Source organism: Ranitomeya variabilis, chromosome 6, assembly GCF_051348905.1.
Source record: "Ranitomeya variabilis isolate aRanVar5 chromosome 6, aRanVar5.hap1, whole genome shotgun sequence".
Classification (NCBI taxonomy): domain Eukaryota; kingdom Metazoa; phylum Chordata; class Amphibia; order Anura; family Dendrobatidae; genus Ranitomeya; species Ranitomeya variabilis.
This window is the reverse complement of record NC_135237.1, coordinates 273,130,670-273,149,672: the sequence shown is the minus strand read 5'-3', so window position 1 is coordinate 273,149,672 and position 19,003 is coordinate 273,130,670. Positions and strand designations below refer to the sequence as shown.

Here is a 19,003-nt window from a genome sequence, read left to right as displayed (position 1 = left end):
ACACAGCCCACGCAGTATATAACACAGCCCACGCAGTATATAGCACAGCCCACGCAGTATATAGCACAGCCCACGCAGTATATAGCACAGCCCATGTAGTATATAGCACAGCCCTCGCAGTATATCACACAGCCCACGCAGTTTATCACACTGCCCGTGTAGTATATAGCAGAGCCCCCGCAGTATATCACACAGCCCCCGCAGTATATCACACAGCCCACGTAGTATATAACACTGCCCATGTAGTATAGCACAGCCCTCGCAGTATATCACAAAGCCCACGCAGTATATCACACTGCCCATGTAGTATATATAGCTGAGCCCCCCGCAGTATATCACACAGCCCACGTAGTATATAACACTGCCCATGTAGTATATAGCACAGCCCCCGCAGTATATCACACAGGCCATGTAGTATATAGCACAGCCCCCGCAGTATATCACACAGCCCACGCAGTATTTAGCATTGTGGGCACCATATCCCTGTTAAAAAAAATAAATAAATAATTAAAATAAAAAATAGTTCTATGCTCACCCACCGGGATCCACCGAAGCTCCGCGCGGCTGCCGCCATCTTGCGTTCCCAGGATGCATTGCGAAACTACCCAGAAGACTTAGCGGTCTCGCGAGACCGCTAAGTCTTCTGGGTAATTTCGCAATGCATCTCCGGGAACGGAAGATGGCGGCAGCCGCGTGCAGCGCGGCGGATTACGGAGGGTGAGAATAGCAGGTTTTTGGGGTTTTTTTATGATTTTTAACATTACATTTTTTTTTTACTATTGATGTAGCATAGGCAGCATCAATAGTAAAAAGTTGGGGACACACAGGGTTAATAGCAGCGGTAACGGAGTGCGTTACCCGCGGCATAACGCGGTCTGTTACCGCTGCCATTAACCTGTGTGAGCGCTGACTGGAGGGGACTCGGGAGTATGGAGCGGGCGCCGGGCACTGACTGTGGGGAGTAAGGAGCGGTCATTTTGCCGCCGGACTGTGCCCGTCGCTACTTGGATTTCCATGACAGACGGAGGCCGCGACCAATGAATATCTGTGACAGACAGACAGACAGAAGGACAGACAGACGGAAGTGACCCTTAGACAATTATATAGTAGATAAATTCCATTCTGTGGAGGGAGAGAGGCTACAGAGTAGGGAGCACCAGTATGGAAAACTGCTACAAAGAGACATACGGTAATTGTAAGCTCAAAGGCCCACCAGGGAATTCACCAGCTCCCCAGTGTGCCAGTCCAAGCATGGGAACTACTAAATTGACACAAAAGTTCACTGAGGGGAGGAATTCCAACAAATATATGTTCAGCAGCTCCTATGTTTTAACAACTTAGTCCATCTTGCTTACAACTTAAATTTACTATACATAGCATTATAATTTTTAAAATGATGAAATACATTTTACACGGGAAGAGAAAAAAACCAAAAATATTATATTTGGCAATTAACAAATGTCAGAATTGTTATATATATTTTCTATTACCAGATATAGCTTTCTGTGTTTTGTTCCACTTAGATGCAATACTGTGTTGCCTCTTTTAGCATCTGTGTCACACAGGCAGCATTTGTAGGAGTATGTGCCATCCTTAAAGTACTCGACAACATACTCAAGCCCTGTAACAAAGGTTAGAAAAAATTATTTCAAAAAAGTAGTGGTTTGTAAAAATAAAGTTATACTTTATTTTATAAATCTTTTATTTTCCCATCATGTCTTTGTGCCCTTATATCTTGGTTAAAAAAAAGTACTTAGTACATTTCACTACAGAACAGAAAAAAAGCTAAAGTGAAGAAGTGATAAAGTGAAAAATTGCCAGATTTGATCAGAATTTTGCATAAGTATTCGAAATACAAAATCAGGAGTGGATGTGAGGAATAGTGTTTATACATTTTTTTCCATTATATTTTCCTTGTAATTTGTAACCACTCCTAGTCTTACTTACTTATTAGTCTCGCTTACTAATTTACTTACAAATGCAGACCAAATCGGAAATGTATAAATCAACCCTAAACATACCGCTTGTGCCGGGGATTCAGAAGCCTCTGCTGATGTCACGTCTGTAGACAGAGCGGAGGCTTCTTTTCCGGTACGCTCTGTCAACAGGGTGGGACTTCCAAGATCATTCTGATTGACAGCCGGTTCCCTACTGCCTAACTGGGGGAGCCGGCTGGCAATCAGAATGACCACATATGTCCCTCCCTGTAACGTTAGCAGAGGCAGCTGAATCCCTGGCATGAGCGGTCTATGACAGCTCTGTGCCGGGGAAGAACGGCGCCAAGCACAACAGGTGGGTAAGTTGAAATTACCTGCCTGTCAGTGCTTAGATACATTTTTAGTGTTTTTGTAAAATCCCGAATAAATCCTTTAAAAATCTAAAAAAAAAAAAAAATTACCTAAATATCCCAACAGAACTACAGACAGTTCTTGTACAGAACTCTGCAATCTCTAAATAACAGTCTATTGGCCATTTCACAGAAATATTTTGTGTTCTGAAATATATCTTATATCATATGTATCTTACCAATCATAGGTTCATCTTTCAAATATGTATCAAGAAAATACTGAAGACGTTGTAAATTTGCTAAGGCTTCTGAAAGAAAAGAACAAATATACTCCATACATAGTGTAGAAAACAAAATAAAAAAATTAAATGCAATTTAAGAAATGTGGTAAATTTGTACATCTCAATTTTCAAATGTTCAAAAAACAAACAAACAAACAGATTTTCAGTATAATATATTAAAAGGGACTTAGAATTGACAGGAATCTAGCAGCCACCAACTTGATCGTCAGTGCTCTATGCTATCTTTGCGGTACAGACATTCTCATTTGTTCTGAATTAGTGGCTCACTACATCTTTATAGTAGCGCACCACACCACTCATGCTGGCGGTTGCTACATCTGTATCTTGAGGCACATACAATCGGAAAAATAAAAGGGTCCTGGCTCATAGCCATGGCAGAACATTCCTACAGGTACGCAATCTACATTTACTTTGCTCAATGATTTTTGTAAGCGTTGATATTCCAAAAATCGAAAAGGGCCCCATTGGTTTAGTGACTGACAGAAGCTCATCGACCCCCAATGAAAATGTCTGAAATGACACCCCGATTTGACAAAATTGAGAATGCAATAAAGGCTAGGTACAGTGTTGATATGATTTTGTTTACTTGTTCATTTACTTCTTAAATATGAAATGAAGGAAATGTCAAAATAGTCATTAATAAAGAGGACTGATCACCTGTAGGCAAACTCCATTAAGTAAAAATCAAAATGTATACAATTAAGCAAAAGTAAAAAAAAAAAAAAAAAAAATCTAAGTTACTGATAAAAGCTCTTTTCCTTTAAAAAGGAAGCCAAGCATCAGGCTCTCTGCCTTCTTACTATTTTGACAACTTTGCGAGACTTCCTTCTCCTGAGCTTGGAGAAGGCACTTTGTGCGTGAGGAGGAGAGAAAGTGTGCAGCATGTAAGGACTCACTCATGGACCAGATTTTCATCAGTGGTTGGTCAGTGTCAGTTTTTACCATCAGAACTACATCAGTTTTTTTTCCAAGTGCCAATGGAGGATTCTCATATAGCCACGCTCACATGGAAAATACTGACCAAATACTGAACATCAGTATTTGTAAGCTACAAACAGGAGAGGAACAATCAGAGGAAAAGTGTAATAGAGACACATCACCACTTCTGTATTTATCACCCACTCCAGGTTTTGGCTTACACATACTGAGGGAAAAACCTCACCAAATACTGAATGTGTGAACGTGGCCTCTCAGTCAAAAACAGACAGCAAACAGATGGCATGTGAGTGCTGACCGATTCTTTTCGCTGGCCTATAGGCTTGCATTGGCGAGTTTAAAAATTAGACATCTCTCTGTGATTTGGTTAGGACTAGTGATGAGCGAGTGTACTCGTTGCTCGGGTGATCTACGAGTATTTGTTAGTATTCGGAGATTAAGTTTGCATCGCCGCAGCTGAATGATTTACATCTGTTAGCCAGGTCAATTACATGTAAGGATTCCCTAGCAGCCAGGCAACCCCCACATGTACTCAGGCTGGCTATTAGCTGTAAATCATCCAGCTGCGGCGATGAAAACTTAATCTCCGAGCACTAAAAAATACTCGGAGATCACCCGAGCGTGCTCTGGAAAACCCGAGCAACGAGTATACTCGCTCATCACTAATTAGGACCACTCTTGTCCGCAAAAATACACGGACATGAGCTCTATATTTTACAATAGGTACGAGGACTAGCCATGAAAACCACTGATAGTTTGTTCATGAATGAGTTCTATGTCTGACTTAGACTTTAGAGATGGATATCTGGGCTGTTTTTCTCAGAACAAAAAAAAAATCCTAAATTTGTTGCTACTTTCTGTTGTTATTTATATAGATACCTCAAAATAATTCTACTGCCTGAATCATCTGTCTCTGAAATACGAGCAGGGAGGGGAAGAAGGTTGTACACAATAGCTCAGAGAGGGGAGAAAGCATTCCTGTTGGAGAGGGCACCTTACTCAGGCTATAGGTAGGAAGGAAAGCAACTATCGTATTTGGGGATTATAAGACGCACCCCAAATTTTCAGGAGAAACATAAGAAAAAAAAAACACTTTTTTTTTTTTTAAATAAAATGATGGTGCTTCTTACAATACATAAGTCTTATTGCCTATTGGGGGTGGTGGCTGTGGTGAAGCGGGGTCCCAGGATCGCTGCTGGAGGAGGCAAGAGTGGAGCGTTAATAAAAATGCAATAATTTGCGCTGGTATAAAAGAAAAAGGTTGTACCAAACTAGTTGCACTGGTACCGCCGGTAGAGTCGACCAAAATGAAGTCTAAAAAGGTGCTTTACAGCCTGCCACTGTATTCAAGATACATAAGTTGAATAATACCAAGACCCGGAGTTGGTTAAAAGGAAAAAACAAAAATGAAGTAATAATCAAAATCTTACTGGCAGGCGCTGAAACATGCGGCTCCGTGGTTTCCAAATGTTCCTGGAAGCGGTAAATGCGGTGAGCAGATTTCTTCCAGACGTAGAGTTGGAGAGCTGCCCCGGCCGGTGGCAGCTGCTCCGTCTTTGCGCTCCTGTGGGGGGCGTGCGGGCGTATAGAAGCGCCGAGCGAGGTGCGAGCAGTGAAGGCGGCTCGTCGAGGACCTGCGTGACGCAGTGTATCAGGTGACCGCCCGCGTGATTAGGAGCTGGATACGGAACGCAGTAAGGACCAAAACCAACGCGTTTCGGAAACACCTGTTTCCTTCCTCAGGGATGGTCCTTACCCCGAATAGAGATTGTTAAATAGCCTCATCAATTAGATATGCTAATAGAAGCCAAAAAGCTCAACTTCGCTATTGATTCCTCTGGAAACCAGCGTGTCCAGCATGAAGATCCATTTGCTCTCGATCCTTGACATGGATTTAATAAAATTCCCACCTCTCCAATGGGGGTATACAATTTCAATACCTGCTATCTCCATAGTTTGGACCAGTCCACCATGATAATTAATAAAATGTTTAGAAAGAGGGTGGCCCATACATTTTTTCTTTATGTTCCGTATGTGTTCATTAATTCTCACCCTGAGCGGTCGTTTTGTAAGTCCCACATACAGTTTATTTCAAGGACACTTAATGGTATATATCACCCCTGTTGTGGAACACGTGATGAAGTCCTTGATCTTAAAGTTGGTATCCCCCCCTGTCAATACTTGTCAATTTGTGCTTATTTGTTTGTTTACACATACTGCACTTGCGGCATGGAAAAACGCCTTTTAGAACATTATGGAAGAGGGTGGTTTGTACAGAGGGGGTTTTATTTTGGATAGTGGGTGCAATCATGTTTCCCAAATTGAAAGATTTTTTGTATACAAATCTGGGGTGAGTAGGAATTTTTTCCCCTATAATTTTATAATCTTTTAATAGATGCCAGTGTTTTTTCACTATTTTGCGCAATATGTTTGAGTTGGCGTTATATTGCGTGATTATGAGGATAAACTCATTAGTTTCCCTCTGTACTGGAGTGGGATTAATCAATTCCTGGGTGATTTTGTTAGAACACTTTCCTTGGATCTTAGCAGTATATCCTCACTGTACCCCTTTTCCAAAAATTTATTTGTCATCATTTCTGCCTCTAAGTTAAAATCTTGAGGCCTAGAGCAATTTCGATAAATTCTCATGAACTGACTTTTAGGGATATTCAGCAGCCAGCTAGGGAGGTGACAACTATCTAGAGGAATAAAGCTGTTGGTGTCCCTGGGTTTATAGTAGGTGCAGGTTTGAATTGTGCAGTTTTCAATAAAAATTTTAAAATCTAAAAAATTGATGCCACTCGTACAGATGTTGGAAGTAAATTTTAAAAATAATTCATTTTTATTTATATCCGGTAAAAACTTAGTTAGAGTAAGAGTATCTGGCCCATCTGACCAAATAAAAACAATGTCATCAGTGAAACGTTGCCAGAGGACCAGGTCCGCCCGCAGCCGTCCCTCAGGGTATATGGTGGTCTCTTCCCACCTACCCACATAGAGGTTAGCATAGCTGGGCGCGAACCTGGTCCCCATGGCAGTACCCCACTGCTGGGAGTAGTAACTACTTTTTATATGAAAATAACTATGGAGTTAAAATAAATTGCATAGAATCGATTAAAAAGTCGACCTGTTCACTAGGGACTGTGGAAAACTTGTTCAAGAAATATTTAGCGGCATTACAGCCTTTATCGTGGTTAATGACCGTATATAGTGACTTGATATCAAGGGTTCCAAGTATATAATGGCCTTGCCATTGGACCTTATGTAAAAGTTGTAAAATATGCGCACTATCCTTAAGATATGCCGGTAAGAGTGGTACAATTTTCTGTAGGTGGCAGTCCACATATTTGGGCATATTCGCAGTAAGGCATTGGATCCCCGATATAATCGGTCTCCCAGGTGGGTTGGCCTTTATGTATTTTCGGCAAGTAATAGAAGACAGCCATACGTGGTAACGTGTTGTTCATGAATTCATATTTATTGATAAACCTCATATTAAACCCCTTAGTGATTAAGTTTTTCATATCTCTGATATACTACTTGGTGGGGGTCTTTACTTAATTTAAGGTACGTTAGGCTACGTTCACACTAGCGTTGTGCGCCGTTGCGTCGGCGACGCAACGCACGCAAAAACGCGTCAAAACGCACGCAAAAACGCTGCGTTTTGCGACGCATGCGTCGTTTTTTGCCGAAAATCGGACGCAAGAAAAATGCAACTTGTTGCGTTTTCTTGGTCCGACGCTTGCGGCAAAAAAGACGCATGTGTTGCACAACGCAACAAAAAAAAACGCATGCGTCCCCCATGTTAAGTATAGGGGCGCTTAACGCTAATGTGAACGTAGCCTTAGGGAGTCGCTGAGTAAACGCATAGCCTCTTTATGGTATGCTTCTTGGTCTAATGCAACAATACCTCCCCCCCCCCCCCCCATCTTATCTGCTAGGCGTATTACCAGTTCTTTGTTCTGTTGTAGAACTAGTATGGCCTTCCTTTCATTCCATGTGAGGTTATATTTATACTTATGGCATTTTTTGTTATTCAGTTTTTCGTCTATTATTTTTTTGGAAGCTTTCCATCTGCTTAGAGTATTCATTTGTGGGGGGGAAAATAGGGATTTGTCCTTTTAAATTGGTATGTACATAGGGGTGTTTTGGCATAGAATCATGGTTAGTGCCATTTGGATTTTTTATAAAATGTCTTTTGATGGCCAGTTTCCTCATAAAAAGTTTGATGCCTACAAAGGCTTCAAATTTGCTAAATTTGCTCGCTGGGGCATATTTGAGACCCTTTTGTAACAAAGAGATTTCATTAGGATCCAGAATATGCTTGCTTAAATTGAAGATGGTTTGAGATTTAGCCTCTTGAGTTATTTATTTGTTTTTTCTTTTTGGCGAATTTCCCGCCTCTGCAGCCCCTTTTCCGTGTTTTTTTGTGCCTACTTGAAAAAAAAAAGGATGCCTAATGGTGGATTTATTCCGGATATTTGAACCCACTTGGTTCTATGATTTCTTATTTTTGAGGTGGAGCATTGCTGCAGGCTGGGATGAGGGGGTGTTCGTATGTGCGGTGCGCCGCTGCGGGAGTTTGGTGCTGCAGGAGCTCTGCCGACACTTTGTGAAAGCCCTGAATTTACATGGTTTCCTAAGCAGTGGACTCCGGTAAAATGGCTGCCAAGGGCGGCGCATGTGCAGATGGAGATCTCTTAGCTGAGATCTCATCTCTCGACATCTTGGTACCGAGATCTCCATCTGCGCATGCGCTGCCCATGGGAGCCATTTTCCCGGAGTCCACCACACAGTAAACCATATAAGTGTGGTGGCTCTGGGCTTTCACAAAATGTCAGCGGAGCCCCCGCACCACTGAACACCCGCAGCGGCGCGTGTACATCCGAACACCCCCTCATCCCAGCCTGCAGCAACGCTCCACTCTTGCCTCCTCCAGCAGCGAACCTGGGACCCTGCTTCACCATGGCCGACAAGGTATGTCCGCATTATAAGATGCACCCCCATTTTCCCCAAAAAATTTTGGGGAAAAAGTGTGTCTTATAATCTTTAAAATACAGTAATTCTTCATGAGCTGTAGAAGCGGAAATCTGTCCACAAATGAAAATGTACTAACAGAAGAAAGCTTTTTTTGTGCACATGCATATTAAATTTTACTCTATAGATATGCGGGCCCTTTTCTATGTTTTATTTTGTATAATAGGAAGTTAGTGAAGGCAATGGCACTTAAAACAAAATAACCAATAATATATGCAAAAAAGATTTTCCTATGTCAAAGGTATCCAGAGCCTTTAGGCTCACAAAGTATCTTTAGTACAAAAAAGTGAGAAATACAAATGTATTTTGTCTAACACAATAGAGGTAAATACATAGCAATAGCTACAAATATATGACACATAGCAAGATATAAAATAATTATGTCAAAACAATGGATAACATGATTATGTACAAGACGCTGTTGCTTTACTATTACTTTTATTGTAGTTAAAGTATATCTCCCACTTGTCTTGTTTTATGCTTCACTATAAGTGGGTTATTACAGTTACTACACAGCTCTACTTACCTGGGTTGTCTTCAATCACCTAAGGAAAAAAACAAAAAAAATAAATCATCAAATAGACATGTGTTGATTTCCTTTAATATGCTATGGAAAGAAAAAGGCACTTACTGCATTTCTGTGCTTTGAGCCCACTATGTGATCACTCAAATGTAATGCTGATGAGCAGAAAACTTTGCAGTCCTATATTGCATGTAAAGAAATGAATACAATTAATCTTTCTCAATAGAAATAATATATAGAAATACACTTATGCAAACTCAATCAAACAAGGTCTCCGTTGCACCGCCAATACAGCTTGGACCCACAGAGGATCAGCAAAGCTTTGGCCTCTTTATTGTGCCAGCATGTACAGTACTTGGCATAAATGAGCACACGCCCTTTGCAAAGTAAGATTTTAATCAATTCCTCACTGAACGCAGTTAAACTCCCTCTAAAAAGTGTTTTTAACCTTTTCAGGGTAAAAAAAAAAAACACGTACGTTTTGCAAAATGGCACCAAAATATCTGGCATCCATAAAATCCCCCTAGGTGGGAACTGAAATGCATATAGAAAAAGTATTGTCACTTCTCAAAATAATTGCAAATGATGAATGAAGGGAAAGCATCTGGAAGCCCTAAACCCCACCTGGAATGGCACACTACACTATGTTCCAAATTATTATGCAAATGACGTTTTTCTTGGATTTTCCTAAATGGTCGGTGCAAATGACAGTCAGTCTAATAAAAGTCATCACCCGTTAGAGTATACATTGAATTTTATTGAAGAAACCTCCCAATGATGATAACAGTTTAGTCTCGAAAATGAATAAAAACTCAAAATGCACTGTTCCAAATTATTAAGCACAGTAGAATTTCTAAACATTTGATATGTTTTAAAGAACTGAAAATGCTCATTTGTGGAACTTGCAGCATTAAGAGGTCACATCCACTGAACAAAAAAAAGCTATTTAACTCCAAAACATCCTAACAGGCCAAGTTACATGTTAACATAGGAACCCTTCTTTGATATCACCTTCACAATTCTTGCATCCATTGAACTTGTGAGTTTTTGGAGAGTTTCTGCTTGTATTTCTTTGCATGAAGTCAGAATAGCCTCCCAGAGCTGCTGTTTGGATGTGAACTGCCTTCCACCCTCATAGATCTTTTGCTTGATGATACTCCAAAGGTTCTCTATAGGGTTGAGGTCAGGGGAAGATGGTGGCCACACCATGAGTTTATCTCCTTTTATGCCCATAGCAGCCAATGACTCAGAGGTATTCTCTGCAGCATGAGATGGTGCATTGTCATGCATGAAGATGATTTTGCTCCTGAAGGCATGTTTCTGCTTTTTATACCGTGGAAGAAAGTTGTCAGTCAGAAACTCTATATACTTTGCAGAGGTCATTTTCACACCTTCAGGAACCTTAAAGGGCCATACCAGCTGTTTCCCCATGACTCCTCCACCTCCTTGCTGACGTCGCAGCCTTGTTGGGACATGGTGGCCATCTACCAACCATCCACTACTCCATCCATCTGGACCATCCGGGGTTGCTCGACAATCATCAGTAAACAAGACTGTTTAAAAATTAGTCTTCATGTATGTCTGCACCCACTGCAACCGTTTCTGCTTGTGAACACTGTTTAAAGGGACTCTGTCACCTGAGGAAACAATTTTCAGTCATATGGGCAGGGTTTTCGGGTGTTTGATACACCCTTTCCTTACCCGCTGGCTGCAAGATTGGATTGAAGTTCATTCCCTGTCCTCCGTAGTACATGCCTGCACAAGGCAATCTTGCCTTACGCAGGCGTGTACTATGGAGGACAGAGAATGAACTTCAATCCAATATTGCGGCCAGCATGCAGCCAGCAGGTAAGGAAAGGGTGAATCAAACACCCGAAAACCCCGCCCATATGACCCAAAACTGGTCCCGCCAAATTCAGGTGACAGGTTCCCTTTAAGTTTTCATGAAATATCTAATGTTTTTATACCTTGTCCAAGGCATTGCACTATAACGCTTTTCAGCAGCAGAGTGATCCTTTTTATTTCCCATATGGCTTGAAACCTGTGGCCTGCTTAATAATGTGGAACATCACTTTTAAGTAGTTTTTCTTTAATTAGAATCACCTGGAAAACTAATTATCACATGTGTTTACAATTGATTTCAGTGATCCATTGAGCCCTGAGACACAATAGCATCCACGAGTTTATTTGAAAAACAAAACAATTAAATCTTTGACACTTAAATCCAATTTGCATAATAATTTGGAACACAGTGTAAAAAACAAACAGGAGAACACATAAATTAGACTTAAAAATAGGCGGAAATGGAAAGATGAGTATAACGTCTCCACATTACACTTTAGAGCCAAAATAATCTAAAGAGTAGCTTTGTGAAAATATCATTAGCTTACCAATGATAAATAATTACATTAACAAATAAACTTACCTTACAAAAATAGATTGGGATATTTGGTCCTTCACTCATGTCAACGTTAAGTCCTTACTTCATAAAAGGAAAACCTAAAAAACAAAGAAAATCAGCATATAAAGCCTTTCACTCAGTGTGGAAGGAAAAAATGAACATTTAACTTTTTTTTACAAAAATTTCACTTTAGCCCCACACTTTTTAATTTCACAAGAGTAACAGGAGAAATGAATCCCAAATTTGTTGTGCAACTTATTCCGACTATGCAGATACCCCATTTGAGGGAGAAAACTACTGTTTGGGTGCACAGCAGGGCTTTTGAACACAAAAATAGCTGGAATCGAGAGCGGACGCCATGTCGCGTTTAGAGAGCCCCTGATGTGTCTAAACGGTGGAAACCCTTCACAAGTGACACCATTTTGGAAACTAGACCCCTCAAGAATTTTATCCTGGGGTATAATGAGGATTTTGAATCCAAGGGTACTACATAGAATTTGTTAACATTAAGTTGTCATATTGAATATGTCGTCACTAGTGTTCAGCGAACGTGACGAGCGGTGACGTCATTAAGATCACAGCCAGCGGTTCTCACGGTAACCTCTGTGTCATCCACCAGATGTGAACTCCGTAAGATTAGCGCAGTTCACAGCTGGTCGGCTCACACAGATTATTAAGATCAGCTCACAGCTGTCTGCTTTCCCTTAGCTGGTTATTAAAAATAGGGGGGACCCGATGACATTTTTTTTTTTCATTTACTTATTTGCTAACTGCAAATGTAGAAAACTACACACGCAAAGCACTGATTACAAATCTCATGGACATATTTTTATCTATTCTGACGGTTCGGGCTGTGAATTTACTGTACTTGACTTATGAAATGTCGGGTTTCCTTTCAGGTGTGTGCATAAAAATTTGACAGTACACGCATGGTCCGTGTGCTGTGCAATTTTTTTCCTCACTCATTGACTTGCATTGGCGAGTGCAATCCGATTCTCGTAGACAATCACAGCATGCTGCGATTTTTTCTCAGTTCGATCCAAGCTGAGAAAAAAAACTTGCAGATGAGCACTGACTCATTTATTAACATAGGTCAGAGTGTAATATGATGTTTTCTCGCACTTTACTTGTCCGATTTACACACTCATGCGAGTGAGCCCTAATGCTGAGAGTCTGCACTTTAAGCCGATATTAACTATAGCTGTATCTTCGATATGTTTTGGCAAACCGCTAAAATGCCAAAACTTGTGGCACTGTTTAAATATTTCTGGGCCTAAGTGTATCTCTTAATATATTATCATGATCAAAAATGTAAACCACCTGATATGATACTAAACATACTAAAAAAAAAATATCACATTTTTATATTATGCAGCTACATATACAGCTCTGGCAAAAATTAAGAGACCACCACATCAAAACCCTGTCATGGGCAGCCCAATCTCCAGACCTGAACCGCACTGAAAACCTCTGGAATGTAATCAAGAGGATGATGGATAGTCACAAGCCATCAAACAAAGATGAACTGCTTAAAAATCATGGTTATTCCACAAAATATTGATTTCTGAACTCTTCCTGAGTTAAAACATTAGTATTGTTGTTTCCAAATGACTATGATTGTGAAATTTTCTAAATTTTAGCCAAATTTCCATTTTTTTCACAAATAAACGCAAAAATTATTTGAAGCGTTCCTGAGTTATTACCTCATAAAGGGACACTGGTCAGAATTTCAAAAAACGGCCAGGTCATTAAGGTCAAAATAGGCTGGGTCATGAAGGGGTTAAAACTTGTATTTTTTATTTTTTGGACCCCATAATAAAAATAAATCTGCAATACAATACTGCCTCTCTGGTCTCAGTGTTTTGGCTGCAGGTGATGTTATGTTAATGGCTCACATCACCACTGCGCTGCAGTTAGTTACTGAGCCCCGTGCCGTCTACAACGGCCGAGGGGCGCTGTCAACATAACACCATCGCTGCACCCGAAACAGAGTCTATAGCAGCAGTGGAGAGCCGTCACGGGAGCCAGGACGGTGAGTGCTATTTGATGGTGATATTTTACAATACACTTTCTAAAAGTGGAAAACTTCTGTATGTATTGTATCTTTTGAGGTTTGCAATATTATAAAGCAAATGTATGAGATGTAAGCATTGTATACTTTTAACATTACATTTTCTGTTCTAAGAGAATATGTCAAAAGGATCAATCCTCGTCTATATCGGCACGCAGGTCATAGAAAGTTAAATAAAATTTGATTTTGAAAACCCTTTAAGACTTTAAAATATCGTGTGCACATACCCTAATAGTTCCCACCAGACATAACATTAATGCCACGGTCACACGTTTAGGATTTGGTCAGTATTTTACCTCAGTATTTGTAAGCCAAGGCATGATGGTCGCCCCTGCTCCTCCCCACAGCATGATGGTCGCCATGATGGGACCATCATACTGTATTGGGGCTAGGAGGGACCATCATACTGTGTGGTGGGACTATTATGCAATATGGAAGAAGACCGTAATAACATATGGGGGCCCATTGTGCTGTATTAGGAGTTTGGGGCACATCATGCTGTATTGGTGGACCATCATATTGTATTGGGGCTGTGAGTTGACCAAATTAATATACGGAGGGACCATCATACTGTATTTGGCCTTTGGAAAACCATCATACTGTATTGGGGCTGTGGCAAACAACCTGCATTGAGTTTGTAGGGGACCCTCATATTGCATTGGGGGATTATACTGTATTGGGGGACCATCAAAATATGTGTGAGGACTATCATACTGTGTGGGGAGGCTGTGGAGATTATCATGCTATGGACCACCAAGATACTGTGTTGGAGGCAGTGGCGGCCATCATTCTGTATTAGGGGGAGCATTATACTGTTATATGGCTATGATACTATGTGGTGGGCTGTGGGGGGGCAACTATCATACTGTATTCGGCCATTATACTGTGTGGTGGGCTGTGGGGCGACCATCACGTCCTGGCGAAAGGCAGGGGCAACCATCACGTCCTGGCAAAAGGCAGGGGCAACCATCACGCCCTGGCGAGGGGCAGGGGCAACCATCACGCCCTGGCGAGGGGCAAGGGCAACCATCACGCCCTGGCGAGGGGCAGGGGCAACCATCACGCCCTGGCGAGGGGCAGGGGCAACCATCACGCCCTGGCGAGGGGCAACCATCACGCCCTGGCGAGGGGCAGGGGCAACCATCACGCCCTGGCGAGGGGCAGGGGCAACCATCACGCCCTGGCGAGGGGCAGGGTCAACCATCACGCCGTGAGTCCCTATAACACAAGTGGGACAATGAAGAGCTACAGCTGGTCCTTCACATGACGCACTCTGCCCATGGCTAACACCATGGCAGTCTGAGAGAACCGCTGATCACACACTCTGGATCACACATGAAGAAAACATTGCAGAACTGTGCAGTCCACACGTGACCAGAACACTGTAATGAGGTGACGGAGGGCTATTACAGGCGGAGGAATACACACCGCAGCAATCCGTCCCCTGCACCGATGCCAGCCGGTGCTAACACACTACCCTGCCATCACCCCGGAGCGCCCTACGCACTGACCGGATTCTCCTCACCGCTTATTATGCAGCCTCTCTTCTCTCCATGTAAGCACTGTAGTCGTCACTTCTGGGATATGACGTAGGGACGCCGCCGGTGGCCGCAGCTGGTCAGTGCACTGACGCGGAGAGCCGGGTAAAACCTGCTCTGGATCAGAGGGATCGGTGAGCAGTGCAGTCAGAGAGAGGCTGGGGCTGGCACTGGCAGGTGACTACATCATCCTGTGCCGGTGTCTGCACACGCGCACATCGCCACAACCTGATCCAAAGCTGTCAGTCCTCACTGCTGCTAGCGTTATCACTGTAACTCTACAGAGCATGCGCACAAGTGTGAAACCGGCTGTGCCGGGGCCATTAGTGTCAGGTCTGTTATCTTACTGTAATGTAGTCATTCCCCCCTTTGTGAAATACGAGCACATGCGGTTACGCTGCAGATTTCAGGAAGCCCTATGGTCGACCTTAAAAAAAGCTTTTCCAGACCTCATCCTTTCACACTAGCGTTAACTGCATTATGTCGCAAATCGTCTTTTTTCAGAAAAAACGCATCCTGCAAAAGTTTTTGCAGGATGCGTTTTTTCCCCATAGACTTGTATTGGCGACGTATTGCGACGGATTGGCATACGTCGTGTCCGTCGTACGACATATGCGTCGAAATTTGGCGACACGTCGTCGTCAAAAAACGTTGATTGTAACGTTTTTTGTCTCCGCCTAAAAAACGTGTTGCGACGCATCCTTCGGCATGCGTCGTTGGCTACAATGGAAGCCTATGAGCGACGGATGCGTCAGGACACGTCGTACAACGCAATACAGCGCTGCAATACGTTTTTTTTACACTGAGCATGCTCAGAAGAAGGATTTTGTTGCCAATTGGCCAGACACCCCCAAATCTATATAAACCTGGCCTGGACCTTCAACCCCACATATGCCAGCAAGAAGCCTGCCAGCAAGAGCCAGACTGCCACAAGACCCCAGCCGGCCACAAGACCCCAGCCTGACACAGGAGCCAGCCACAAGACTCCAGCAAGCCAGCCACAAGACTCCAGCCACCATAGAGCCAGTGTATTGCAATTTTTGTGTGCATCTGTGTGCCTGTGCATTTGTGTGTGTATGAGGTACTGACTACAGCAAGAGCTTAAAACCTGAAGAGAACCAGAGGCCTGCCATCGTCCTGCACCAGCCAGTGCCATGCTAGAGTCCAGATGCACCCTGATGCCAGCCACTGTGAAGACCTGCAGCTCCAGCCAAAGGATTGTCAGCCTTTTGTATGTGTGTGTGTGTGTGTGTATGCGTCTTCTGATTGGGTCCACCTTTCTGCCTTTGTTGTACATATGTGTATTTGCATAAAGCTTATGTGCGTGTGCGTGCGTGCGTGCGTGAGTGTGTGTGTATTTTTGTACGGCTGTGTGCTTTTGTAAGTATGTCTTCATGTGCCTGCACCTTATTATGCCTTCGCCAATCTTATGCCTGTTCATGTGGGAGGGTTTGTGTCCACGTTCAGGATTGCATCAGGATTTGGTCAGGATTTTTCATCAGTATTTGTGTGGGTGATAAATGCAGAAGTGGTGACGTGTTTCTATTACACTTTTCCTCTAATTGTTACACTCCTGGTTTTGGATTACAAATACTGATGTAAAATACTGACCAAATCCTGATGCAATCCTGAACGTGGACACATACCAGGCATGTTTGTGCGCATCATGTTGATTGCATGTGCATTTGTCCATGCCTAATTGGTTAATTACATTTTTCTGATGGATTTACTACGTATAGTGGTCTGTGCAGCCTGTGGTTTAAATGTGTGTATTTTTTTTTTTTCTTTTATTTATTTTTTTTTAAATCTGATGTATTTTTGCAAAGTCTAGTCTGCAGCTTGTGGTTTGAATGTGTGAGTGTTTTTTTTTTCTTTTTTTTCTATTTCAAAGTGTTGATTTTCTGTTGAAACCATTTGCAGTTGATGTACCGTACTTGTATTTAAAATAAAGAGCATTTCAGCTCCCAATTGTGATGTGAAGAAAAAAAAAAAAAAAGGATAATAAAATGTTTGTTAAAAAAAATGTCCGTAGTATCATTTCAGAAAGGTAAATTTAAAACTGGTGTATGGACCATAATGAGGTCCTGGTTATGGGGGACTTTAACTACCCGGATATTAACTGGGAAACAGAAACCTGTGAAACCCATAAAGGCAACAGGTTTCTGCTAATAACCAAGAAAAATTATCTTTCACAATTGGTGCAGAATCCAACCAGAGGAGCAGCACTTTTAGACCTAATACTATCTAATAGACCTGACAGAATAACAAATCTGCAGGTGGTCGGGCATCTAGGAAATAGTGACCACAATATTGTACAGTTTCACCTGTCTTTCACTAGGGGGACTTGTCAGGGAGTCACAAAAACACTGAACTTTAGGAAGGCAAAGTTTGACCAGCTTAGAGATGCCCTTAATCTGGTAGACTGGGACAATATCCTCAGAAATAAGAATACAGATAATAAATGGGAAATGTTTAAGAACATCCTAAATAGGCACTGTAAGCGGTTTATACCTTGTGGGAATAAAAGGACTAGAAATAGGAAAAACCCAATGTGGCTAAACAAAGAAGTAAGACAGGCAATTAACAGTAAAAAGAAAGCATTTGCACTACTAAAGCAGGATGGCACCATTGAAGCTCTAAAAAACTATAGGGAGAAAAATACTTTATCTAAAAAACTAATTAAAGCTGCCAAAAAGGAAACAGAGAAGCACATTGCTAAGGAGAGTAAAACTAATCCCAAACTGTTCTTCAACTATATCAATAGTAAAAGAATAAAAACTGAAAATGTAGGCCCCTTAAAAAATAGTGAGGAAAGAATGGTTGTAGATGACGAGGAAAAGGCTAACATATTAAACACCTTCTTCTCCACGGTATTCACGGTGGAAAATGAAATGCTAGGTGAAATCCCAAGAAACAATGAAAACCCTATATTAAGGGTCACCAATCTAACCCAAGAAGAGGTGCGAAACCGGCTAAATAAGATTAAAATAGATAAATCTCCGGGTCCGGATGGCATACACCCACGAGTACTAAGAGAACTAAGTAATGTAATAGATAAACCATTATTTCTTATTTTTAGGGACTCTATAGCGACGGGGTCTGTTCCGCAGGACTGGCGCATAGCAAATGTGGTGCCAATATTCAAAAAGGGCTCTAAAAGTGAACCTGGAAATTATAGGCCAGTAAGTCTAACCTCTACAGTTGGTAAAATATTTGAAGGGTTTCTGAAGGATGTTATTCTGGATTATCTCAATGAGAATAACTGTTTAACTCCATATCAGCATGGGTTTATGAGAAATCGCTCCTGTCAAACCAATCTAATCAGTTTTTATGAAGAGGTAAGCTATAGGCTGGACCACAGTGAGTCATTGGACGTGGTATATCTCGATTTTTCCAAAGCGTTTGATACCGTACCGCACAAGAGGTTGGTACACAAAATGAGAATGCTTGGTCTGGGGGAAAATGTGTGTAAATGGGTTAGTAACTGGCTTAGTGATAGAAAGCAGAGGGTGGTTATAAATGGTATAGTCTCTAACTGGGTCGCTGTGACCAGTGGGGTACCGCAGGGGTCGGTATTGGGACCTGTTCTCTTCAACATATTCATTAATGATCTGGTAGAAGGTTTACACAGTAAAATATTGATATTTGCAGATGATACAAAACTATGTAAAGCAGTTAATACAAGAGAAGATAGTATTCTGCTACAGATGGATCTGGATAAGTTGGAAACTTGGGCTGAAAGGTGGCAGATGAGGTTTAACAATGATAAATGTAAGGTTATACACATGGGAAGAAGGAATCAATATCACCATTACACACTGAACGGGAAACCACTGGGTAAATCTCACATGGAGAAGGACTTGGGGATCCTAGTTAATGATAAACTTACCTGGAGCAGCCAGTGCCAG

The 19,003-nt window shown here is 41.8% G+C and overlaps 1 protein-coding gene across 3 annotated transcripts in view; it reads right to left on the bottom strand.

Moving 5' to 3' along the window:
• Positions 1-15,396, bottom strand: part of LOC143782317 (uncharacterized) — a 73,955-nt gene extending 58,559 nt beyond the window's left edge. The window contains exons 1-6 of one of the 3 annotated variants that reach the window (XM_077269665.1): positions 15,069-15,396; positions 11,511-11,584; positions 9,194-9,265; positions 9,089-9,107; positions 2,527-2,595; positions 1,491-1,621 (exon numbers count right to left, since the gene is read on the bottom strand). In XM_077269665.1, coding sequence (XP_077125780.1) covers positions 1,491-1,621; positions 2,527-2,595; positions 9,089-9,107; positions 9,194-9,265; positions 11,511-11,549 — 330 coding nt within the window. In that variant the 5' untranslated portion in view covers positions 11,550-11,584; positions 15,069-15,396. Of the gene's footprint in view, positions 1-1,490; positions 1,622-2,526; positions 2,596-9,088; positions 9,108-9,193; positions 9,266-11,510; positions 11,585-14,985 lie in introns of all 3 variants that reach the window. The other 2 variants (XM_077269664.1, XM_077269666.1) reach the window with 2 other exon arrangements.
• Positions 15,397-19,003: the final 3,607 nt, after the last annotated feature.